At 41.5% G+C, this 26088-nt stretch overlaps 1 protein-coding gene and 2 long non-coding RNA genes across 3 annotated transcripts; 2 read left to right on the top strand and 1 right to left on the bottom strand.

Moving 5' to 3' along the window:
* The first annotated feature begins 758 nt into the window (after positions 1–758).
* On the top strand, positions 759–2082 carry LOC144005064 (uncharacterized). Its single transcript, XR_013279491.1, has 3 exons — positions 759–1056; positions 1459–1686; positions 1958–2082. It is a non-coding gene; the product is annotated as an uncharacterized LOC144005064 (long non-coding RNA).
* A 330-nt stretch (positions 2083–2412) lies between these two features.
* On the bottom strand, positions 2413–3737 carry LOC144005065 (uncharacterized). The gene is made up of 3 exons (XR_013279492.1): positions 3328–3737; positions 2874–2960; positions 2413–2792 (listed from the first exon to the last, which is right to left on the bottom strand). It is a non-coding gene; the product is annotated as an uncharacterized LOC144005065 (long non-coding RNA).
* Positions 3738–14976: 11239 nt separating this feature from the next.
* On the top strand, positions 14977–20049 carry LOC144005353 (uncharacterized). Its single transcript, XM_077503478.1, has 3 exons — positions 14977–15732; positions 15809–15910; positions 15995–20049. Exon 3 carries the CDS (start codon positions 16171–16173, stop codon positions 20047–20049), a length of 3879 nt encoding a protein of 1292 aa, XP_077359604.1. The 5' UTR covers positions 14977–15732; positions 15809–15910; positions 15995–16170.
* Positions 20050–26088: the final 6039 nt, after the last annotated feature.

The following is a 26088-nucleotide window of genomic DNA, read 5'->3' as shown; positions in this document are numbered from 1 at the left end:
CAAATGCAGCGCGAAGCCGCGTTCGCCTCTCAGGAGGCAGAAGACTTGTCACTGCTTTCTTGCTCTTTTTTGCTCTCTATCCTCCGAGGACCAGAGTCTTCAAATTCCAGCGCTGCACTTTGCGTAAACTCACTTGATGTGACATGTATAAAAGGGGCTGTTCTATTCTTATCGATATTTAATATTCAAATTGCACAGTCACGCTAGCATGAGCAAAGCACTTTTGGAACAGATGACCGGCATTTCATCCATCGAGGAATCGTTACGAATATCACGAGTTACCTGTAAATAAGGCTAACATTCAGGTATGTGGAACATTAAACATTAGGGGTGGGAATCTTTGGCTCATGGTTCGATTCCTATTTTTTGGGTCTGCGATTCGATTCAGAATCGATTTTTGATTCAAAATAATTTGATTGACAATGATTTCAGCTTCAAATTATAGATGTCGTCATGATCTACTCCAGTCTGACTCGCTAATGCTAATTAGCGTGCTACTCACGGCACTTTTATCACGCAAAAGAACGGCTATTCATACAAAACACGTCAGCAATGTATACAGGGAAGTATCTTAACATTACTCACCGGCATATACTCTTCCTACGCTGCAAAAAAATGACTTTTATTGGCATAATTTTATCGTGACTTTTTCCTTCTACTCTCTAATGTGGCTACAACTTAACAGTGTATCAGAACGCGTAGAACCACACTGCCCCTAAGTGGCCAAATCGGGTAAAACATGAACAGCACTCCCTATAGGTCGCTTGCACATGTCGTCACTTCCGCCTCGGATTTCTCGTAGTCGCCATGCTGGGTGGCCTCCATTTACGTAGCGATTCGGTCTAACACGTATCTATCACGTTTGTTTTCTGCGTCTAAAATGGTACATTGTTGCTGCATCGTTGGCTGTTCGAACAAAGCCAAGGGGGAAAATGGTCGGTCTTTTTTCCGAATTCCGAAAATAATTAGGAACCAGGGCCTGGAGACAGAGGAGTGCGGACTCCGGAGGGAAGTCGTTACTTTGGGCTCGTGTGTGCAGCGATCACTTTGTGAGCGGTAAGCTTGTTTACCTTTATTTAATGCATGAGGATTAATAACGTTTCGACCGCCCATATATGGGCAAGTTGCTTATGTTTTGGATTCATGAGCAAGCAAGTTCGGTAGTACAAGCTGGCTAGCGGACGTTAGCCGAAAGCTAACATCGAACATTTTCACCCAAGTAGTGCCAGTGCAAAGTGTTTACTGCTGAAATTGGATTGATTAGTCTTGGGCTTTTAATGCCGATAACATGTTTTTTGGTGGCAAAATGTAAACTTGGAAAAAAAAAGAGACAGAAGGGGCTGATGCAAGAAAACAGACCCCCGGTAGCCAACACATCATGCTAAAGAACTTATTCACGGCCACCCTACTGCGGTAAAATAACCAGTCTTTCCATATTATATTTGTTTATTTTAACAGGTCGCCCTGCGCCCGTTTTTCTGTCCAATCATCCCGACTGTGCTCCAACATTAAAGTTGGGTCCCAAGTTACATCTATGTCTCAGCCCAGTCGGTGCCAAGATATGAACGTGCACAGGAGAGACAAGCAAAGAAAAGACGACTCGAAGTGGCAGAGATTGTTGCAGTTATGCAGCCAGATGGCTCCAGTAACCTGTACCCTCAAGTACTGCTGACATCATTGACTCTGGTATGCCACTCAGAATTCATTACATGATATATTGTATGCATGAGTGAATGTATGTGTTTGTTTGTGTGTGTACACGCACCTTATATTTTAGAGACATTTGGAAGTGTTTATAGAAATAAGTATTTGCCTGTAGCAATGTTCATACATTAAAAAATGCAACAAAATGTGTACATTTCTTTTACACTGACAAAAAAACTATACTACTTTACTATATTAAACCTATTACTGGTACCGTATTTTTTTGTGATTTTTTCTTTATTTTTTTCTTTAGGGATCTCATGCCACACCGACTTGATTGCCAATGACATGATGGAAACGAAGGCGAGCATCAAAGCATTGGAGGAGGACAACATGCGACTGTTTGTTTGGAGCTAATAAAGGCAGCGATTATACAAATTCTATTGTTGGGTTTGTTTACAAAGCTATACATAATACAAATGACAGGATTTGACTCAATGTGCAATATGGTCCCTCTTAAAGTAATGGCATAAATCTCTATTATTTCTAGAAGCACAAAAAACGAAGTGAATAATGATTAGATGTAGTAATTTCAGGGATAAAATTGAACTGTTAATTAATGTATTTATTTTAGCACAGGTGCCTACCATCCTGATGACGGTATGATGTAATGTTGATGGGGTATGCAATGACTTTCATTAAGCTATGTACAGAGGAAAAAGTTGCTCTCTTTTAAATTTGTTTAATGTAAGACAAGTACCAGTACTGTGTTACAGTTTTCCCAATAATCCTTGTTTCACACTTGTCACAAAACCACTGTCCTTTTGGCAGTCTAGATTGGCACACTTCAAGTGATATCATTTGATTTTACAATCTGCTGCAGCACAAAAAACTACTTTATTCCGCATCTTTGAAGTACATGAGCAAGTGGTATGTGACAGCGGCTGAGCAGGAACACTGGAAGTCCACTGCTGATCTAGTAAATGCTCTCCCGAGCAGTTCAGGTAAGGAGGGGATTTTGGGGAAAAAAAACTCTGGCTTTTCCAACTGGCCAAAACGAGCGATCTGGGTGGACTCGCTCAATCACACTTTGTCCACACCACAAAGTCGCAGAAGTCCCGTCCAGTTAAACTCATCTGTGCCTGAATCTGAAAATATTACAAACATTGTAATGAAAATATGAAACATAGAATTAAATAAGAAACTACAAAAAGTAAAGCCATACATACCTGGTAATACTATTGGTGTTGTCGTGACAAGTGATGGGAATTGTTGCCATCTGGCACCAGACAGAAATTGGGTGTTGTGACAGCCTCCTTAACCGTGAGATCATAAGAAAAGCTGTCAGTATGCTCAGTAGTTACCATGAACACGTTTTATTGTACTGGAAACTGAAACTAAAAATACGTCCTCAGAGTGGTTAACCTTAACCATTTAGAATAAGTTGATTAAGTAACATGTAACTAGTGAAAGGGTAGCATTAAATTTAATTAAGCCACGGGGAGGCTGTGCATAGTTACTTTTTATTCTTATACTCTCTGCCATATTTGCCTGTTATAAAATTGTTATAAAAACCACATCAGGTAAACCTAGCTGTGCATGTAAACACAATGATAACAGGAAGCCTGAGAACAAATCAACATTTTTGTGTGCAGAATTACCAACACCATGTGGTTTACTTACGTGCAACAGCAACCGTTTCTTCTGATGCGATGTTAAAGTTTACACTCTGTATCCACCCGCTTACAAAATAATTGTAAGCCTCCAGGGATTTGTTGGCGTGTTATGGAGCATGTTTTCAACACGAGGTAGGGAAAGATGTCCAGAGATGTCACATTTGGCCAGCAAGCTTTCTCCGTCAAAAAAAAAAATCACCCTTGGTCAGGACGTAATTAGGATCAATCCCGCTACACAGAGACACCTTCTGCCTGTATCGTTGTTTTTGATCTTCCGGTAAATCGTGAAAATACTGCGAAAATTACATCAGGTTGATAAGCTCTACCGTGTAACTCGCGAGTGTACCTTGTGAACCGGCGGACACCCAATATGGCGCCCGAAGGAAAAACTCCCATGATGCATTACGATGTGCAAGCGACCTATAAAGACACACACAACAGGACAGACAGTATGAAATCGATTTTTGGGGCATTTAAAATCGATTCTGAATCAGACTAAATGAGAATCGTGATTCTTATGAGAACAGATTGTTTTTTTGTTGTTGTCTTTTTTTTTGGCACACCCCTAAGCATTTTTTTCCATCCATCCATCCATCCATTTTCTTAACCGCTTACTCCTCGCAAGGGTTGTGGGGGTGCTGGAGCCTATCTCAGCTGGCTTCGGGGAGTAGGTGGGGTACACCCAAAACTGGTTGCCAACCATTTGCAGGGCACATTTTTATTTATTCATTTATTTATTTATTTATTTAATTTTACCAAAATGTAAAACTGTTTCCAGGTGGTTCCCCGTTTGTCTGTGTTATACTGCCGCCGGTGGTCAAGTTACACACCTGCAGGAGCACCACCATGTCCATTGAATTGAATGTGTTTCTGTTTGGGTTTCATACGTTTTTACAATCATGGCATGTTTTTATGTCATATCGAATTATAGTGCTATTTTTCTTTTCTGATCATGCGATTGGCTGAAAAACTGTAAGGGAGGGGAAGTTAAGTTAATGATCCCCACTGTGACATCACAGTGGGGTAGAAGCGCTTGTGCACAGGCACATTTTCTGAAATAGTCACATGACTTCAGATTTACTTGGTTGTTTAGTTTCACACTCTAGGAACCCAACTGTTTATATCCAAGACATTCAAAAGTGAGATTCTTATCATGTCGCCAGTCACGAGTCAATGATTTATGTTTTTATAAGAACAACTATTGAATTGGGATGAGATTAAATCTGTAATACGGCGACATCAATTATTAAATGCGCCTCGGAGACGTTCATTGAAGAAAGCATGTGCTCGTCTCAGAGTTGGAAGTGTTTTGTTTTTCTATGCAAAGGCAGCGGCAAAAAGTGGGTCAACAGAGGCAGCTCTTCGTCACTCGCGCTAATTGGCATCTGCGCTCCGAGAGGAAGGAGAAGAAGAGCATCTAGCTGTTTAGATATTGATTGGGCCTTTTCCATGATGTTATGCAATGCTCAACATTGCAATCAGCAGCGCAAAAATATCCAAAGTTGTCATCTTTGGTTTAGTACAAAAACAATTTGCTTAATGAGCCCCATGCTGCTTCACCAGCTGAATAAGTGTTCACCTCATCAATTCCCGTTTTATCGGGGCCGTGACAAGATGAAAAGCGGCACAACAGGCCGCGTCCGGTGCCAAGGCGGGCGGGGTCCGCTCAATGAAACCAATCAAATGTGAATTTTTTTAAAAGGCCGACTATCGATTGGCGGCCGCTCGCAAGGGATGGCAAATTTGTGAAGTCAGGATGTCGGCGGTGGGGTGGGCAGGTTGAAGGGTGATGGAGATGAAAGAAGCCCGAGCGAAGAGAAAACAAAAAGTCCCTAATGCCGTTGATCCGTCCTGTCCTTGCTCTGTTCTTTCTTTCAAACGCACTCGAGCTTGATTCTATCTCGTAATGTCGTCCGTCGTCAGACTCGTCACGTTCGCCGCAGCATGCGGTCAGGTAAGAATGCGTTGGTGAAGCAGCATGTGGCTCATTTGTCAGGGTTTTTTCTAAGGTCTGGGTTTTGCAGTACTTTAATAATTGAATTGCCCACGGCCACGTAAAATGCGTTCGACGTTAAGACCACGGCGGAACATTCCGGTTCACTCTGTAACCCATCTAGCATGGAGGACCAAAACTGCCAAAATTCAAAATAAATGACTAAATAAATAAATAAATGACTAAAAATGGCTATAAAAAATATTTTTCGAAAATTATATAAAAATATATATATAAAAAAATGGAAATAAAAAGAGCAAAAAAAATATACATATATTTGTATTTAATTTTTTTTAGATATATATCTGTTTTTATTTATTTCGACTTAGCAGTACAGCCCAAAACTGCCAAATTTCAAAATAAATAAATAAATGGCTAAAAGTGAAAATAAAAACGGATATAAAAAATATAATTCAAAAATTAAATACAAATGTATTTATATATATATATATATATATATATTGCTCTTTTGATTTCCATTTATACATTTTTTTTAATATAAATTTTAAATTATATTTTTTTATATCCATTTTTATTTTCACTTTTAGTCCTTTATTTTTTATTTAGTTATTTATTTATTTTGAAATTTCGCAGTTTTGGTCCTCCGTTATCTAAGCGGCAAAGTAGTCAGGTCTGAATTGCAGTCATTATCAACAGTTGTACACTAAAACCTAGCATTCTAGCATTAGCATTTCATTTTTTTTTAATTAATCAGCAGTGTACTTCCTGTTTTCATTTCCTCGGCAACCCAAACTAGTCGGGCCTGAATTGTGGGACTTGTTGATAGTTACGCACCTTATTTTGCATTCTAGCAGTAGCATGACATACAGTATTGTTTGATCCGCAATGTACTACATTTTTTTGATATCTTCCGCAACCCATCTTGGCAGCAAACTATTTTATTTTCCTCTGCCACCTATCTAGGCGTCATACTAACTGGACCTTGAGTGTGGTTGTGAACCATACTTTGATTTCTAGTAATTGCATTACATTCGCTAGAACTTCTCAGGAACATGCACTTCCTGTTTTGATGTCCTCTGCAACCCCTTTAGGCAGCATATTGGCCCTTCTTTACTCGTTGGCTAACATACACGCGTTGACGTTCCTTTCAGCTGCAGCGTCTGAAACGCTCACTGTCCTTCAAGTCGGTGATGCGCAGCAAGAGCGTGGACAACTTCTTCCAGCGCAGCAACGGCGACTCGCGGACCCCCTGCACGCTCATCATCGCCCCCTCGCCTTCGCCTTCGCCGCCCGCCTTGACCGAGTCGCCTCTGGCCTACGAGCGCTCGCCCACTCTCTCGCTGGCAGTCAGCCCCGACCCGTCGCTGTCAGAGTTGCCGCACTCGCCCTCCTCCATCAGTCCCTCGCCGTCCCTGAGCGCCAAGGTTCAGCCCAAGTCTCCGACGCCGGCGGCGGCGCCTCTCAAGACTCACTGTTTCCACGAGCACGTTTTCCGCAGACCGACCAGCTGCGAGCGATGCAAACATATGATCCAAGGTACGTCGTTTTGTGCTTCCCATTTAGGCAGCCAATTATCATGCCTGATTTGCGCTACTTGTGAATGGTTCCACCGCCCAAATTCGCTTTCAAACATTACATGTTTTTTTGAACACAGACTTCCTGTTTTGATTTTCTATGCCACCCGTTTTGGCAGGAAACTAGTCCGGCCTGTCCTATGATATGTAGCAACTTTGTAATACCATAATTTTGTTAATGAATCTTAGATCCATCAAATTTCACTTGAATGAGAAAATTCCTAACAATACATCTGTTAATGTATCATACCCGTCTCTACCCTCGAGCGCTTAAAGTGCTGGTTTTAAAAGCCAATTCAATCAAACCTTTTACCTCGTAGGAAATTTATTTGTCCTCTCCTTCCAGACACAAACAAAGTTGATTTGTGCTTTGTTGTCAGACACTTTGTCTTGAAAAGCAGCACTGATTAATTTTACTCCAGTGCCATCTTCTGCATTCTTTCAGGCCCAGCACGTCAGTCTACCCGTGTGATTTTTTTTTTTTTTTTTTTTCTGTCAAAGTAATTAAGTAAGCGATGTGGATGTCCACGCAGGCAACTCCAAGCAAGGCCTGCGCTGCAAAGCCTGCAAACTAGCAGCTCATTTGTGGTGCTCGTCGGAGCTGTCCCAGCAGCCCTGCAATGGCAAGGTAAGGAAGCGGATGCGATTTGAACACATCAACAACATCCACGAGTGTCGGACCTGAATTGCAGTTCAACGCCAATCCTACTTACTTGCGTTCAGTATTAAATATTATTGGAAGCACTAGGGGAGGTACACGTCCTGCTTAGACCTTTTCTCTTCAACCCACTTAGCCAGCTAACTAGTCGGGTCTGAATTGCGACACCTGACAATGATTTCACCCCAAATGTCACATTGTAGCATTATTACGGGCGCCAATGTAAGAAAACTGAGATTCTCTTTTGAGTTCATCTGCAACCTGCTTAGTCAGCATATTAATTGGGCCTGAACTGCAGTACTTGTCATTGATTCCCCATCAAACGGCACATTCTGGCATTAGCATGTCATTGGCGCGACTGTGAAAAAAACTGAGCTCCTCTTTTGGTTTCCACTGCAACCCATTTACTCAGCAAAATAATAGGGTCTGAAGTGCAACGAACCAAAGTTTGCATTCTAGCATTAACGTTGCATGTTTCTGGAACTGGTAGAGAACATGGATATGTGTTTTTGGCGTCCTCTGCAACCCATCTAACCAGAAAACTAGTCGGGTCTGGATTTTTAATTCTTATTTCCACCCCACACTTTGCATTGTAGCATTAGCACTGCATGTTGTTGGAGTCCTGTTTTGAGTTCCAATCCAACCCGTTTAGCCAGCATACTGAATTGCTGTGCTTGTGAATGGTTCACCACAAAATTTGCATTTGAACATTAGCCTGACACATTGTTGGGGGACAGCTCAAGAATATTTGGGTTCCTCCACAACCCGTCGAGGGAGCAAATAAACCCAAAGGTGTGTTCTCCTTCCTGAGTTGCTCTCGTGTCGTAGTAACAGAAATCCGCCTCACAGTGGATGCACATTCTCGCACGGTTAATCGTGGCAGCATGCGCAGTGACTCACGAAATGCTACAACTGCATCTGGATGCTGTAATGCTTTCCCCAGCAGTTGGCCTTTGAGTCTCGTTAATGGGCTTAGCATGAAAGCCGCCGTCCTGTACAAAGAGGATCAAGTCCGCTTTCAGTGCAAAATATAAGCTGGCCCGCAAAGACGATTAATTAAGACACTGACCGACGTGTGAAAGGTTAGTAAAGGTGGAGAATGAAGCATGGAAACTCTTCACTTCAAATTGTTTTCTCTCGCTCCTTTCCCATCTTCTCACGACGCTACTTTTCCCTCCGCGGCTGCTAAATCAATATCTGCCCCCGACCAGCTGGCCCGGCTTAATTTGGTGTGAAATTCGGCGCCTTTTGAGGGCACGGAAGCCAGCCATCGTCGCTGTCCTTTTGGATGGCTGCGCACTCATCAAAAAGCGGGGGATTTAGACGTTTCGGAAAGCCGCCACACATCATCGCGCGGTGAGCAACCACACTCGCAAATGTGCTGACGTCGTCATGAGCGCGAGCTGCTTCAGCCTGAAATGTACGTATCAAAAATTTATTCCGTGCAGGGGGATTTTGACCTTACATTTCACACATGCGTTCTTTTTTTTTTTTGCATCGGCAGCAGTGACACGCTTATTACAGAAACGAAACTCGCTTGCAGAAGCAGGAAAACAGAGCTGAGATTTTACAAAATTGCATTTTCACTGGTTTTCAGTGGGACGTTGTAATCGTGATGGACTTTAACTTATTCACTTGCAGCCATTTTCACTGAAGCAACCCCCTTCGCTTTACTGGATTTTGACTGATTTGGCAAGGTCCTCAGAATATTGTATTCGATTGCAAAAAAAAAAAAGAAAAACATGGAACCTACCAAAAGCAAGATTAGAGTCTCTTATTTCAAAAATTACATTTGTATCTGTTTCCGTTGTGCAACAATTAGCATTAGAATATAGTTACTTTCATCTCTATTTACATTCCTGGTGAAACCAATGGCAAAAAGTGCTTGTTGCAAAATGGCCCTGGCTGATCTCTTATACTCTGCTTCTACCTGCTGGTCGTTTTTTTTTTGTAATAACTACCATTGCTTTAAGCCACATCTTCAGGTCAAGCTGCATCAAAGCCTTCTGCATGCTCTTGCATAAAAACAAACGTATAAATACGTTTTTGTGAGTGAAGGACAAAGTATTAAAAAACATATTTACATGTTTTTGCGTTTGAATGAGTTAGGAGTTAAAATCGTATGTTTAGTTGTTGGATGAACAAGAAAATTCAGTGGCGCCTTGAGATAGGTTTGTATCTCAAATCATGGTTCCCCATTGAAATGAATGCAATACGTTACAGCCTCGCAGAGAAACTTTTTGTCGTTTGTTTTTTAATGAAATAAATGACATTCTATAATACTTTACTTAAAAAATAAATAAATAAATAAATAAACATGATGTGTCTAAGAATGTAAAAAAATGAAATGTTTGTTTTCACATTTTTTTTTTGCTTCAATTCAGTGAGTATTGTGCTGCTCCTTTTTGGTGTTGGTGCCTTTAGCCACTTGGAGACGGTTGAACTTGAAATATCTATCACTTAAAGAGAATGAAACATTGATGCTATTGATTAGCCTGTCTATGATGTTTTGCATGTTTGTTAACATTAAGCTAAGCAGGCTTCTAATAAAGCAAGGCTCTGTGGTTGTTTTCTTGAAAAACTCATCAGGCCACTTTGTATTTCAAGGCACCACTGTTTCATAGTTTTACACCACTTTTGGGAAGGTGGCCATTTTATAAGAGTGGCCATCTTTTGAGGGTTTAAAATAGACCAGGACATAAATGCTGACAGCACCCGGGTGCATGCTCACGTTCAGTAACGCAGTGCGCACGTCATTGTTTTTTAATATAAGCCTCCAATAAAGCCGCTCTGTGTTATTGCTGCCGTGGCATCAGCGTTAATTTAATGTAAAGAACAACAACAGCTTCATTAGAGAGGCCTGCTGAGCCCAGCATGGCCTCAAGTAATTGCCTGCGGGGACACAGAAAAGACATTACAAAACATTTCCATCAAATCACTTCCAATGACTTGGGAGTAGACGACAGCAAACCTTTGCTTTCTAGTACAGTATTAGGCATTACATGTTGTTCCTACCGAACGGGTACGTCACAATTACCCGCCCCCAAATGTTGACGTTTGACTGTCCGTGACTATTATTAGAAAACAAGGTGAGAAAACGGGCCTTTGTAATGTCTCGGAGCGTTCTAAATATATTCCTCGTGCTTAATAAAGCTCCCACTGATCCTCGTTAGCGCTTGATCGTCTTGTCAGTGGCTCGCGCGGTCATTTTTATTCACGCTTGATCACGTCATGAGAGTATTGTAGATGCGAACGAGTCCTTTGGATGCGTCTGTGCTGATGTTGACGAGAAGGTTTTGGGGGCCATCTGGCCAACCGATGACACTTCTGGCATCTTTGCTAATGACTCGCGTCTTATTGTTGTTGTTATCCTCCTCGGGACACTTTTGGTTTTGTGCTGTTTTTGCTTTGTTTTGTTTGTCAGTGCGATGACGCTCACCTTCGACTGTGACCTTGCCAATCCCTAAGGGACGACAGCCCGACTATTTATGGCTCGGGGACTTCTACTCTGTGACTTTGCTGCTAGTTCGTCTGGCGTCGTGGTGGTGGTAGAATGGAGGCCAAATATCCCACATTTGATATTGCTTGTCATTTCGTTAAATGGCAACCAATTTAGCAGTCAAATACTGATTGCCCAATGAACAGCGATAGAAACGTTAGGCCTGAATTGCAGAACGTATGAATGGTTCAAACGTTACTTTCTAGGTTTAGCATCACATGTTTTTGGAGCCACTATGGAAGATTTATTTCATGTTTTGATTCCTCCTGACAACCCCAACAAGGCAGCAAACCAGTCGGGTATGAATTGTTAAATAGCTGTACACCAATTTTTTTGTTCTAGCATGAGCATTTGGCATATTTACACAATGTTTTTGTTCCCTCTGCTAGCCTGTTTAGGCAGAAAACTAGTCTGGCCTGAAATCCAATCTTAGCTCACACAAAATTGTGCTTCCTAATATATAGTATTTCATTTGTTGGCGTCACTATAGATTATGTAGTTCCAGTTTCAAGTTCCTCTGCAACCCATTTAGGCGGTAAACAAGTTGGTTCTGAATTACAGTACCAACTTAATGTTTCTGCACCATACCTGACTTTGTAGCAATAGCATGACATGTTGTTGGAACTGTTACGAAACTTATACTTCATTTTTTTTTTTCCCTGCAACCCATTTAGGGGGTAAACGAGTAGGTTCTGAATTACAGTACTTAATGGTTCTGCACCATACCTGACTTTGTAGCATTAGCATGACATGTTGGTGGAACTGCTACGAAACTTATACTTCATTTTTTGATTCCCTCTGCAGCCCATTTAGGCGGTAAACGAGTAGGTCTGAATTGCAGTACTTAAATGGTTCTACAGAAATCTTCACTTTCTAGGTTTAACACTACATGTAGTTGAAGTCGCTACAGATTCAGAATGTTGGCATACTGGTTTTTTTTTCCCCCCTCCACTCCAAACCCATCTTGGCAGCAAACTAGTTGTGCCTAAATTGCAATATCCAATGTAGTATTTACTAGTAGGTCCACGGTAGGCTTAACATTGTAGTATCACCATTGCATTCGGTTGATATAGACATTTACTTTGTGTTTTGAGTTCCTCTGCAGCCCATTTAGGTAGCAGAAGTGGCTGCGTGCATTCTTTCAACATTTCATCTAGCCGCTTTCTAATCTATGCACACAAATGTGCCATTGTCACTTTTTTTTCTTAGCTTCTTTTCACTCTCGCATCACTTGAGCCTGCGCTGCCTTTCCCCTTACCTGTCACCTCTCGTCTTCCCCCCACACGCCGCCTCCTCTCTTCAGACGGGAGCTTTCAAGCGAAACTTCAGCTCGCCACTACTAACCAATGAGTCGCTGGGCGTCGTCAGGAAGACTCCTGATGTGCAAGGTGAGTGAGTGAAAGTGTTTGTGCGGCGGAATGGTCGCTGCTGTTTGTTTATCAGATGTTCGGTTTTGTGATCCCGTAGAGGCGGAGCACGCGGCGGTGGACCCCGTGTACGAAGCGCTCCGCTACGGGACGTCGCTGGCTCAGATGAGTCGTTGCAGCTTCGGCAGCATCTCCGAATCGCCCTGCTACGAGGTAGGCCGTCTCTCTCGGCTGGATCGGTTGAGGATTCGCACCGAAAACCAAACAGAAAATGATTGTTCTTCTTCAGGATGAGAGGCTTCCAGACAAGATGGAGAATCAGCCAATCGCCGAGGAGGAGCCCATTCCAGGAAGTATGCTCACTTGTTGTTTCAAACCTCTCTGTCGTCAACTTTTTCTCTTCCTCAACGTGTGCGTGTGTGTGTCCAGTGCTTACGCCCCCTGAAAGCGAGAAGGCAGATTCTGAAGAGCGAGTCAGCCTAAAGGTGCACATTAACACTTTCTCTTCTACTTCTTCTTCCTTATCTTTTTTATTCTCTTATTGTCTCTACTAGAGGTTGACTGATTGTTTTTTTTGTTTTTTTGTTGTTTTTTTTCCCCCAATGCCGATTACTAGGGGTGTGCCAAAAAATCGATTCATAAAAGAATCGAGATTCTCATTTATTAATCGAATCGAATCAATATTTAATATCCAAAAATCTATTTTATTTAAATTAGAAATGAAGAAGAAGGGGAAAAGGCAGTTGTAGCCCACATGCTGTTTTTGTGGAAAAAGTCACTTACAGTGCAAAATTAATAAATGTTTAAACAAAAAGAAGACACTTTAATGTCTCGATTTGTCATTTTGTCTTGCAAAGCAGACTGGAGTACATCATGACAATGTGCATATCTGTAAATTGAAGCAGAAATCATTTGTCAATCAAATCATTTTTAATCGAAAATCGTTTGAATCGAGAATCGAAAATTGATTCTGAATCTAATCGTAGACCCAAAAATCGTAATCGAATCGAATCGTGAGACAGTCAAAGATTCCCAGCCCCTACCGTTTACGATAGTGATTAGTAGTCAAGGAGGCCGATAACCAATATTTGGAGCCGATATTCGAAGAAAGATGTCACAATTTTGGATAATACAAAATCCAGCACTAAACTTTGTTTAAAAGCAATACTTGATTCATTTTAGCAGTGAAAAGTTAATATTTTCTCCAGAATGAATTTGATAACTTCCTTATTGTTCATGTAGAATTAATACCTTTTATAAACATTTTTTTTTTCAATTGCTGTCAGAGAGAATATTACAAGGCCGCTTCTGTCAAAATTTGATGGATGACATTCTTAATTAGATTAGGGGGGTCATGTATGGGTCATGACCCCTCCCTAATGAAGATTAATGACCCTTTAATGACTTCCAGATGTCATATAATGAGGGTTAATGACCTTTAATGACTTCCAGATGTCATTTAATGAGGGTTAATGACCCTTAATGACTTCCTGATGTCATTTAATGAAGATTAATGACCCCTAATGACTTCCTGATGTCATTTAATGAAGATTAATGACCCTTAATGACTTCCTGATGTCATTTAATGAAGATTAATGACCCTTTAATGACTTCCAGATGTCATATAATGAGGGTTAATGACCTTTAATGACTTCCAGATGTCATTTAATGAGGGGTAATGACCTTTAATGACTTCCGGATGTCGTTTAATGAGGATGAATGACCTTTAATGACTTCCGGATGTCGTATAATGAAGATGAATGACTTTTAATGACTTCCGGATGTCGTTTAATGAAGATGAATGACCTTTAATGACTTCCAGGTGTTATATAATGAAGATGAATGACCCTTAATGACTTCCTGATGTCATTTAATGAAGATTAATGACCCCTTAATGAAGATGGATGATGTGTAGGTGGTGTTCCTACCTGTTTTTGCAGATATCATGGCTGACCCGGCTTCAAATGCTAATTGTTTGGTGAACTTCCGGATCCGGTGCACGCCCCCTAGATTGAGTGAATAATGAATAATAATGAGATTGAATGACGTGATCGGAGGGAGTGGTTTAGTATGGGTAAAACCGCCGGGGGAAAAGTACTAGCCATTTCTATTATGGTGAAGGGGGAAAAGTATGCGCAAACACGGCTCAAAGATTGTATTTTTAGAGGTTGTAAAACAAGAAGTATAAGGTAAGGTTAAACTGTGATACGGTGGTTGGTATTATGAAATTAAAAAATATGAAGTTATACATTATATGTAAAAATGTTGTAAGAGTCGTTCGTGACTGCTGGGGTTGAATCTGAAAATAAACGGATAAAACTATATAATTTCCCCTTACTGATATAGTTACTATCTGACATTTTTGTTCAATATTTCTGTGAGTAGGGGGAAGCATATGCAGTCAAAGATTCATGGGGAGGTCAAATGTATGTCTGTGCTTGTGTGCGCGTACGCGCATGTATGGCTGCATGAGGGTCAAAGAAGTGTGAGGACAGACGGGCGGCTGAAGAAGTGTGAGGTTAGACGGTGGCTATAATGTTGTTAGTTTGAAAGACAACGCTTCCTAAAATATATTTCAAAAACAAGCATGTACTCTGACGGTTACATTTATATCAGTATCAATTTTACAAAAGGAAAATGGTGAGCAGGTCATTAGCGGTATCAGTATCCTTACCCCTGTTAGAACAGAGGGGTACTGGTCATAAAATTAAATTAGGCTGAAGAAGAACGGACACGCAGCTAATTGTGAGGGTCATTTCTGAGAGTCTAATAGAAATTTATGGATTTTAAATTGCGTTTTGCACACCCTCCTCTATGTATAAATATGAGGCCTTCGCAATGCCACACTCACTTCTCTGAAAAATTCTCAAGAGGTATCGGCTCTGAGCTTCCAAGATGAATCCAGGTAATTAACTCTTGATATTATCTATATATGTATATATACTCATACAAATGTGGCACTTATATTCACTTCTATTAATGTTTTTGCTATGAAATAAAAAAACCCTACATCTTAATGAAGCTTCTGGAAAAGCAAGCATCTTAGTGAGTGATTTATTTATTTAATGGAATGATGCATGACTTTATTTTTATACTTATAGCGTTTATTTTATTTTTAAGTTATGAGAGATTTTGGAATAAGTCTGTATTAATATGTATTTTTTGTTTTACTTTTATTTTAATTTTATAGAGTTAGGAGAGTTTTTTTATTTTTTTTATTTTTTTTTTTGAATGAGTGAATGAGTTCGTATTTCTTATTTTAAATTTGAATTTTTACAGAATTAGAAGCGTTGTTGGACGAAATTCAACTGTATTATTATTCAGCGTCACAAGGTGGCGATGTTGTAACAGGAATCCGGCGTAAGTATTTCTTTTTTTGAAACGTTTAGAGCTTTTTCTTGCTTTAAAATTAACTGTTAGTAATGGATATTTACAGAATTGAATGAGGATGTGAACGAGAGGGTTAGACAGCCGGAGATTTTCGTAATTACGAGTGATGAGGAAGAATTGGATGACGAATTACCTGCAGGAGTGAACGGTAAATTTCCTTTTTTTTTAAAAATAAAATAAAACCTATGTATTACTATTTTTTAAATGAACCGGTAATGTTGTATGATTATAGGTGGTGATATACTGAGCGAGACGGTCCCAGAGACTGCTCAACCTGAGGTCATAATAATATCTGACGAAGAAGAAGAAGAAGGAGAAGAAGAAGAAGAGATATTAAGGCGTGAAAACGTGAGGGCCGAAGAGGAAGGTGAATTCGTCGGGTTTCCACCGATTGAAAGCGAATCTGAAATGGAAAACTCTGAGGGGGGTGACATGGATTTAGATAATGTAGGTCAAGGTTTGGCTGAAATTGTAAATGCCTTAAACGATGAGATCTCTATGCAAATCGAGCCTTTTCAAATGCCTGATGAAATCGGCGGCGATGATGGCGATCCGTTTGTGGCTATAAGACACATTGAGGATTTTATTGATTTCTTTAATCCTTTAGAGAGGGCTCTTGCACGTCTTAACCAGTCATCTTCAAACGACGAAGCCGTTGAGGACATACTTGAACCAGACATACATAGAAATGACCAACAGCAATCCTCTGTATCATTTTCACAACATTCCCAGCCACACCCACGCAATCAAATGCAATATGCAGAAGGTAGCAGCAGTACACATTGCCAGCAGACACTTGTGTCAAATACACAAAACTTTCAATACCAACCATACACGCACAATCAAACGCAACAGACAGAAGCTGGTGGTAGTAGTACACCAGCTAGACAAGACCTCCAACAACAGTCTCGGGTACATCGACACATTCAAGCAGAACATCCCCCAGCACCAACCCCCAGTACACAATCCACCTTGCAACAATCTTCAGACACAAACAGACAGGTGGGGGGACAAGTTAGGCGTCCGAATTTTAACAACTTGGAGATAAGACGACGTCTAAATACAACGAGACCCGAAGACCCCCTTGATTTTGCAGCCTTCTACACAAACATTGGCAATAATTTGAATGAAGCTGTGCAGGAGGTAATCAGATCGACTAGTCGCGGTGATATAGTCCAAGCAGAAATAGTGGGTGAAAATGTGAGGGAGCACTGTTACCTAGATGCTGTTAATGACCCGAATGACGTAACTGACGCAGTCCATAATTTGCTAGATCGCATCGCACAATCTAATACAGAGGTACTGGCCGACAATAGTCTAGAACTTGTTGTACAGATTGTATTTGATGTTAATGGCGGAGGAGGTGCCAAACGCAAACTAATTTTGACTACAAATGATGAAATGGTTCAAAAGAAGAAGAGATGTTTGTACATAACGTATGACAAAAATGATAAATTATGCTTTGCTAGATCGTTAGCATACCTGCTTGACGGATCGTTGACTGTTGATCAGGCTACACAGAGGGCTCGTTATTTACAGCAAAGCGTGGGGTTGACTTGTGAGACTGCCGTTAGTCTGAGGGACGTACACAAATTTGAAACGCTTGTGAAACGCAAAATCGTTATAGCTTATAGAGCGGATTGCGAACGCCCCCTGTCTTTTTTTGAGACGCAATACCCCAAATCAGAGGACTCAGTGTTCTTACTGCTATTAGACGGACACTATTATGGAATAAAATCGGTTAAGGAGTTCATAGGGAAATCCTACTTTTGCAGTCAATGTTACAAAGGGCATAAAAACCAAGAACAACATAGTTGTGAGGGGCATTGTCACATCTGTCTCGACCCTACCTGCAAACAACAACCGTTCAAAGCCATTCATTGTAACGATTGTAACAAAATATGTCAGAACGAGAGTTGCTTCGTTAAACACAAAGAACGCAGACAGACCTCAAAATCCGAGACTAGCAACTGTGAGAAATACAAAAAATGTAGCGAATGCAGTGTGGAATATTACGTCAAATCACAGGGGGAGAATGTTAAACATAAATGCCCTCAAGCCAAATGCACAGTATGTGGAGAGGTTCTACCTAAGGGCGGTGATGAGGCGAGAGGAAACCCTCATCTGTGTTACATGCAGCCTCTAAAACCGGAAGCGCCTTGTAAACAAATAATTTACTACGATTTTGAAACATTCGTAGGTGCTGACGGTAAACACAAACCCTACCTAGTGTGTACCAAATCGACAAAGGGGGTGGAAAAACATTGGTTGGGTCTTGATTGCGTCAAACAATTTCTTGATTATGTCAGGAACCCTCGTTTTGAACAGTCTAAACTAATCGCTCACAACGCCAAAGGTTTTGACGCTTACATCATTCTAAACAAAATGGTAGACATGGGGGTTAATGTCAGCGTCATTATGCAAGGGAGCAAAGTCATTTGTTTCTCAGATACGGACTACAAACTGGGGTACATCGACTCCTTGTCCTTCCTCACGATGCCCCTCAGCTCCTTGCCTAAAGCTCTAGGTTTCATCGATCAAACTAAAGGGTATTTCCCCCATGGCTTTAGCTCTCTAGACCATTTAAATTACATCGGTCCCTACCCTGATCCAAAATATTATGGGGTAGAGCGTATGTCGACGGTCCATCGTACAAAGTTTTTTGAATGGTACGAGGTAGCGTGTAAGGGAACCTTCAATTTTGCTCAGGAAGCTCTAATGTACTGCAGAAATGATGTGAATATTTTGGCGACAGCTTGCGAGAAATTTAGAGAGGAGTTTCTTAATGCGACTGGTACAGACCCGTTCAATTCTGTAACTATCGCCTCCTCCTGCATGAAGGTGTTCCGGAACAATTTCCTAACACCTAAAACATTGGCTATTACGCCGACCGATAATTACATACAACAATCCAAATCATTCTCACGCGACTCGATCCAATACCTAATGTGGGTGGCGCACAGCCAAAAAATACCTATTATTCACGCCTTAAACAAGGGGGAGGTCAAGATCGGGCAGTACTATGTAGACGGGTACGCTTTGATAGACGGCGTAAAATATGTATGGGAATATCTCGGATGTTTCTATCACGGATGCCGTGAATGTTACGATCCTACTCAAAAGTGTCCTATGAGTAAACGACCGTTTCAAGAAAAGTTTGACAGGGTTAAAAAGAAAATACAGGATCTAAAAGTCAAGCACGGTGTACAGCTTGTGTTGATGTGGGAGCATGAGTGGCTGCGGTTAAAAAAGTCAAATCCGGATATAAGAGAGTTCTTGCGCAATTCAAAATTCCCTGAGCCTCTTATACCACGTAAAGCTCTTTTTGGAGGGAGAACGAATGCCTTCGTGTTACATTATACGGCTGCCCCCGGTGAACGTGTAATGTACGTCGATGTTACATCGCTTTATCCTTTTGTCAACAGCATATGTGCCTATCCGTTAGGACATCCTACCATCATTCACGACAATTTCGATGACCCCCAAAAGTATTTCGGGTTCATCAGAGCTAAAGTCAACCCTCCACGAGGCCTCTATTTCCCCCTGCTGCCCTACAAAACGGCAAGAGGTAAACTGGTGTTTACACTTTGTCGCACGTGCGCAGAACTTAACAATCAAGAAAGTTCGTGTTCGCATAACGATGACGAGAGAGCCTTAACCGGTGTTTGGGTTACGCCTGAATTCAACAAGGCTCTCGAGCTGGGCTACACCGTATCACAAATTACGGAGGTGTGGCATTTTGACTCGTCGAGTAGCGACGTCTTCAAAGCATACATCGATACATTCCTTAAAGGGAAGCAAGAGGCCTCGGGGTATCCTTCCTACGTCGTTGATCAGGCAGGTAGGGAAAAGTACATCGAAAACTATGAGACTCACCAAGGTATTAGACTAGACCCCTCAAAAATAAATGTGAATGCGGGTAAGAGGCAGGTGTCTAAATTATGCCTCAACAACTTTTGGGGCAAATTGGGACAGCGTGATAATTTGGATAAAACAGAGATTGTAAGCAGCACAGAACGCTTCTTTGAATTGTTATTTTCGGGGTTGTACGAGATCAAAGCCTTTCACTTCCTCAACGATCAAAGGTCGATCGTGCAGTACAGCTACCACCGACGTTGCAACGTCCCCCCCTCCAAAACCGCTAACATCTTTGCAGCATGCATGACCACGGCTTATGCACGTCTAAAAATGTACGCATATTTGGAGCGACTGCAGACGAGTGTTTTGTACACCGACACGGACAGCCTCGTCTATGTAGTCAAAGACGGCGAAAGTCCTTTGGAATAAGGTGACTATTTGGGGGATTTGACTGACGAGTTGGGAGGAGATAGCATTCAGGAGTTTGTTTCAGCGGGTCCTAAAAGTTACGCCTACCAAACTAGGAACAGCATGAAAACGGTAATGAAGGTAAAAGGTATCACACAGACCCATGACACTTGCAAACGCGTCAATTTTGACAGCATCAAGAATTTAGTCGAAGGGTACATTGACTCATCAGGCACACAAACCAGAACGATTGAAACGCCTCAACACACTATCGTGCGTAACAAAAAGGGTTTTCACCTAAAAAACATGTCATTCATGAAAAAGTTCAGGGTAGTATATGACAAGAGACGTCTTATCCCCCACGGACGCACCCTGCCTTTCGGTTATTAGTGTGTTTTGTGAAATGGAGTTAAATCAAGTTGATTTTGATCCGAGGCTTCAACCCCCCTTTTCTTGTTTAATATCTGGACCAAGCGGGTGTGGAAAAACATATTTTGTAAAAAGTATCTTGGAAAATTGTAACCATGTTATGAAAAGTCTTCCTGACAATGTTGTATGGATCTACACTTCTTTTCAACCTCTGTACGAGGAACTTCAAAAGCTGAATAAAAATATTAACTTTGTGAAAGGTCTCCCTGATTCTTTTGAGGATGAAAGTTTGTTTCCAGCGCGTCAAAGTCATTTGGTTATTCTGGACGACGTCATCTTTCAGGCGTCGGACCACCCTGAGGTGGTAAGAATTTTTACCCAATATAGACATCATAGGAATATGAGCGTCATCATGTTAACGCAGAACATTTTTCATCAAGGTAAATACAGCCGGACAATCAGCCTCAACAGTAATTATATGGTGTTGTTTAAAAACCCGCGTGATAAATTACAAACGAGTGTTTTGGCTAATCAGATATTTCCCTCAAAGAAAAAGTATTTTTTGGAAAGCTTTGAAGACGCTACCAAAGACGCTCACGGGTATTTATTAGTGGATTTAACCCCGACATGTCCAGATCAATATAGACTGAGGACGGGCTTACTAGCTCATCAGTGGCCTACCGTCTACATACCCAAGACTTAATAAGATGTCGAAGCTTTTAAAAAGAAATGCTCCGCTGCTCAAAACTTTGTTTCACGCCAAGCCCAAGAAACGTAAAGACATACTTTTGCGCGGTCCCGGTAGCTTGGTGAAAGCTCTCTGCGAGATTGCTCTAAATCTCTTAAAAGGTCACATACCGCTGAGTCCTTCGCAGTATAAGAGGCTAAAAAAGCAAAAGAAGGTGATCAGAGAATTGGCCGATAAGAAAAAAAGTCTGAAGAAAAAACGGGCGGTCTTGATTCAAAAGGGTGGTTTTATCTTACCCTTGTTGGGGGCATTCGCCCCTGTCCTCGGAAGTCTTTTAGGCGGTCTAATAAATAAATAAACTTTAACCAACATGAGTTTGAGAACAGCTCAGAAAATGTTTCTTGTCTCACCTCACCAACTGGAACGTTTAAGCAGGCCCGAACCAACCATTCGAGAGACGGTGGAGCGTAATTTGGATTTTAAAATGAAGGAGGTCCTAGAAGATAGTTCTCTAGACCAGTATGAGAAAATTAAAAAGTACCAATCCTTGATGCAACGATATTTAGGGTTGCTCAAACAAGGGGAAAACGAACGACGACCAATCAACCTGACTCTACCTGCTGAGACATCAAACACATCCCCATCAGATGAAGCGACGGGTTTGGAGAATGAAGCCTGGCTCGACATCGTCCAAACAATCCCTCCTCGTTACCGTAAAAACGCCGATTATGTTTTAAGAAAACTGTCTACCGACGAAAGAGGTTGGACTCCTCGCAGCGAATTCATCTTCAGAGGTAAGCCCGTCAGAGGATCCCACATGACTGATTTACTCAAACATCTCATCGGCAAGAATGTTTCATCGCAAGGTCCTAGAGGTTGGAGCGAGTTTCTACACACCCTCTCAGAACTCAATATACCCGAAACAACGGTTTCTAACCCACATGCACGCGAGGAGTTGAGACGTCTAAAAAACGGCTCATATACATCTAATCCCATTGTTAAGGAATCTTCGAACGGGAAAAAGAAAAGAAAACGGACTGCTTCGACTATAAAGTGGGAGGGGTTTTAAATATGACACTTATTTTATGTAAGGAAAAACACATCACTCTGTATTGCCTTTTAAATTGCTTTTATTGAATAAATGATTTGAAAAACATAATCCGTTACAGACAATGACATTTTTTAAATTTGTTGAAAGAACATGATTTTTGTCCTCCGCATGGTTTGCAGGTAAAAAACCGGTGTCGCCGAACAAAAGCAGATACCATAGCATCATTCTTGATTACATCGTCGGTGTAGCAGTCCATCACATCCTGGTAAGACTCTCCACACCCTCTGTGGCTCAGGTAGTACACACAATGAGGGCCGCAGGCCGCTGACAGTTCGTGTTGTAACTGGCGATTATGGTAAATTATATGGTTAGAATACTTTTCCAGAAAAGACTTTATACTTTGTGGGTAATATTTAAAATCAGGGGGAAAGCCGAAGGGGTCGAAAAAAGATGCAGAGTCGTCCTTTTCCAAGGTGAGAGCCAACCAATGTTCTCCGGGTTTAGAGCGGGGGTGTGTATTAACTATATAGTATATGGGGGGCGAGGGTTTCAAGGAGGATAACTCGTCCGAAGCGTAAACGCCTCCAAATAAATGTCCTTGTAAACGTGTCATCAAACTCTCCAATTCCCTTCCGTTCATCTCCTCAGTAATAGTCCATTAACACTTCCCTCTTCGAGTTAATTTCTAAAATAGAGTCGTAACAAGCGTACACAATAAGTGTGGCGGTATGGGGAAGCGGGGTCCTGAATCTCATCTCCAATCTGAGTGTACCGCTGGACACAGGGGATAAAGCCTCTGTGTCCTGGCTAGGATTTAGATTAAAGGCAAACAGAGCATAGCCTTGTTGAAAGTCTTCGTGGTCTATACTTAGAGGTAAATCTTTTAAAAACCTCCCCGTCGAGGAAAACAAGTTATGAAACTCGCGCACTGCGTTTCCTGCGTTAAATTGGGGTTGAAACGCCTTAGATGGGATCTGCCGCCCTTCTTGAGTTAGGGCTAGGTATTCAATATTGTGGTGGGCAAAGTTAAAAGGATTTAAATTCTTCCGCCCCACAAAAGCGCTGTGATTGACGAGTGCTAAAACCACATACTTTGGCGTATGTCCCAAAAAGAGATTGTCTTGATGGCAGATCCTCGATAACTGGGGTATAGAGTAAGTCTTTACGTTGATCCTCGATAGGGGGTACAGCGCGTTGTCTTTGTGGAGAGCCGCTGCGTGACCCAAAGAAACGGCCGGTGCGACCGCTACTTTTTTTTACAAAAAGGGTGGCTCCTATTATCTTCAGAGAGCAATCAGCGTCGGGGGGACTCATTAAACAAAAATCATCGCTGGCTCTTGTTAGCTTTAGCCTTAGATCCACGTTATTTAAGAGGTATCTCTCACAAAAGAAAATATCCGAGTGAATGGGGCCTAGGAGTTGAAATTCCCTGGACCCCTCAATCAATTGGGCTCTGTGAACCAGCCCTTCATTAACATCGTTGCCCGTGAGCGATGTTGAATCCATCCGCCCTCGTGTATCTTTGAAGAACATGGCTGTGCTAAATTGGCTTTTGAGAGAATCCTCTGAAAAGTTTAACAATGTTTCAATCATAGCTCTGTAAGGGTGAGTAGCGCTTGATTGTGAGATGAGTCTATCCCCTAATGTAACATCTACTTGGGTAAAGATTGTGTTTAACGGATAGTTAATGATGCCTACGTGGTCGGTGGGGCCCAGATGAGAGCCGTCTCTGTGTGTTACTCGCAAACGCAGGTAAAGCATTGTGTCCGAGAGATCCATATATTTAGAACCGTCCCCCGGTATGAAGAATTCAATGGGTCCTTGCTCCGTCAAAGCTGATAAGGGTGAAATTTCGACGTATTGGCTTTGTTCTATCGAAAGTTGGGTCATTGGGGGTGAGAACAAATCTAATTCCGACAGAGTGCATTCTTGCGACTTGTGATGTAAAAGAGCCATTTTCATCAGATTGTTTAAGAGAAAATGTCGGCGTTGCTTCTTCGGCGCTTCCTTCTTGAGACTGATTTCCTTTTGACTGCACGCCTACGCTTTTTATGAGTAACCAGTCTCTGACCTATCGGTCTCCTCGAAGGTCTTCGAGCCAAAACCATTAACCCGGATCCATCTTGATTCTTTTCTCTTCTCTGTATTCTTTCCATCGCACGTCCTGCTACATCCATGGCAATATTTTTAGCCGCCGACTGCAGGTGAGGTTTCGCTACTGTAAAACCTTTTTTGACTAAAGGTACGACAAAACGGAAAAGTTTAGAAAAAATGGAGCCCAAACCTCGCCCATATTGCACAGGGGCCCCGTGAAAACCCGGAAGCGACCCTCCTGCTTGGGTTTCGTAATAATTAACAAAGCGATACAGGTCAGGGTGTGTCTCCATCACGACCATTGTTTTTTACCTCGGTTTAAAATGCAGGGTAATAATTATCTTTCCGTATTTAAAATTAACCGGCTGATTCTGATCCGTCTTAATCTGTATTCCTACTTCTTCAATATGTCTCCTACTAATAGGCAGGTAGTAAGCAGGGTTGAAAGTTTTAAAAATAAACTCCCCGTATCTCCCTTCGATCGGAACAGTCCTCAATAACGGAGCATAGGCATCCCCTACCGTCTGGTGTTGCACCACGTCTGTATAAACGTATAAATGGTATTGACCCGCCTTTATATCGGCTGGGTACGGGGCAGGTAACCAATTAGGTTTTATAGTAAACCATTGTCCTTCCTTCATACCAAGTATGTAAGCCAACGGTGCATTAAAGCGGATCTTATAACATCCGGTTGACGACATCCAAAGAAATTTCCGCATATTAATATCGTAATGGAGTAAAATTTGGTTGCCTATTTTATTTTTTATAATATACAGAACCGCCTCTCGTAGCTTGTCAAGATCTTCATATTCCCCGGATGTAATATCTAAGGTGTGGGTTACAAATTCGTTTTTATCAGACCCCCTAGCTGTCTCGGAGTTCTTTGCATCCTTAGCTTTGGAAAGCGTCATATCTTTTATATAGAAAGTAGTCTGGTTTTCGGGTACGTTTATCCAACTACGAGGGTATGAAATCTCAGTCAGGGCCACCTCCCAACTTCCTTCGAGATCAATGTGTTGGGCCAAATTCACTCTGAACTGTGAGATTGTGTTGTCCGTATACACATCCATACTAGCGTTAGAAGGTAGAGTAACGTAGAATCCTCCATCGTGTAAGGGATCCATGCCGGCTTCTGATACAAGTTGTATTTGAAACTCTTTTTTAAACGTCTACAATCTGAGAAGCGGGGACCCAGCTATCGAATTTCGAGGGCCATCCCTTCCAACGAACGAGGAATTGTCTCTGCCCCCTCACCGTGCGCCTTTTAAGGATTTTCTCAATATGGAATGTGTGGTCTTTTGATACGCTCACCTTCTGTAATTCACCTTCGTAAAACGATCCTTCTATGACATCCCCGTCATAATCTTTCAGTTTGTAGACGGGTGGAAAACGAGGAAGACATTCAGATATGGTAAACAATTCGTCCGTAAAGCTCTGCTCGTATTTTTTATCAAACACTCCTCTTAATTTAGATATCCTCACCACATCTCCTGTTTTAAAACGCATTTTTAATTTCCCACTTTGCTCTATCGGCATATTACCGTATAGATTCTGGAAAACCTGTTGAGTATTTCCGTCAGTAACTTGATTGGGCTTCATTTTTATACTTTTATGGTAGCTTTCGTTATAACTACTTACTAAATCTTGTACGACGTCGATATACCTGCGTGTGTTTCTGGCCGTAAAATATCTCCACATTCTAGTTTTTAAAGTTCTATTAAACCTTTCAACAACCTGGGCTTTCAGATCACTGGCAGTAGCAAAATGAACAATGTTGTGTTTTTTCATCAGGTTCTGAAAATGTCTGTTAAAAAATTCTTTACCCGCGTCGGTCTGTATTTTTCGAGGCGTCCCACTC

The sequence above is a fragment of the Festucalex cinctus genome, chromosome 17 (assembly GCF_051991245.1).
Source record: "Festucalex cinctus isolate MCC-2025b chromosome 17, RoL_Fcin_1.0, whole genome shotgun sequence".
Taxonomy (NCBI): domain Eukaryota; kingdom Metazoa; phylum Chordata; class Actinopteri; order Syngnathiformes; family Syngnathidae; genus Festucalex; species Festucalex cinctus.
This window is presented reverse-complemented; position numbering and strand designations above follow the sequence as displayed.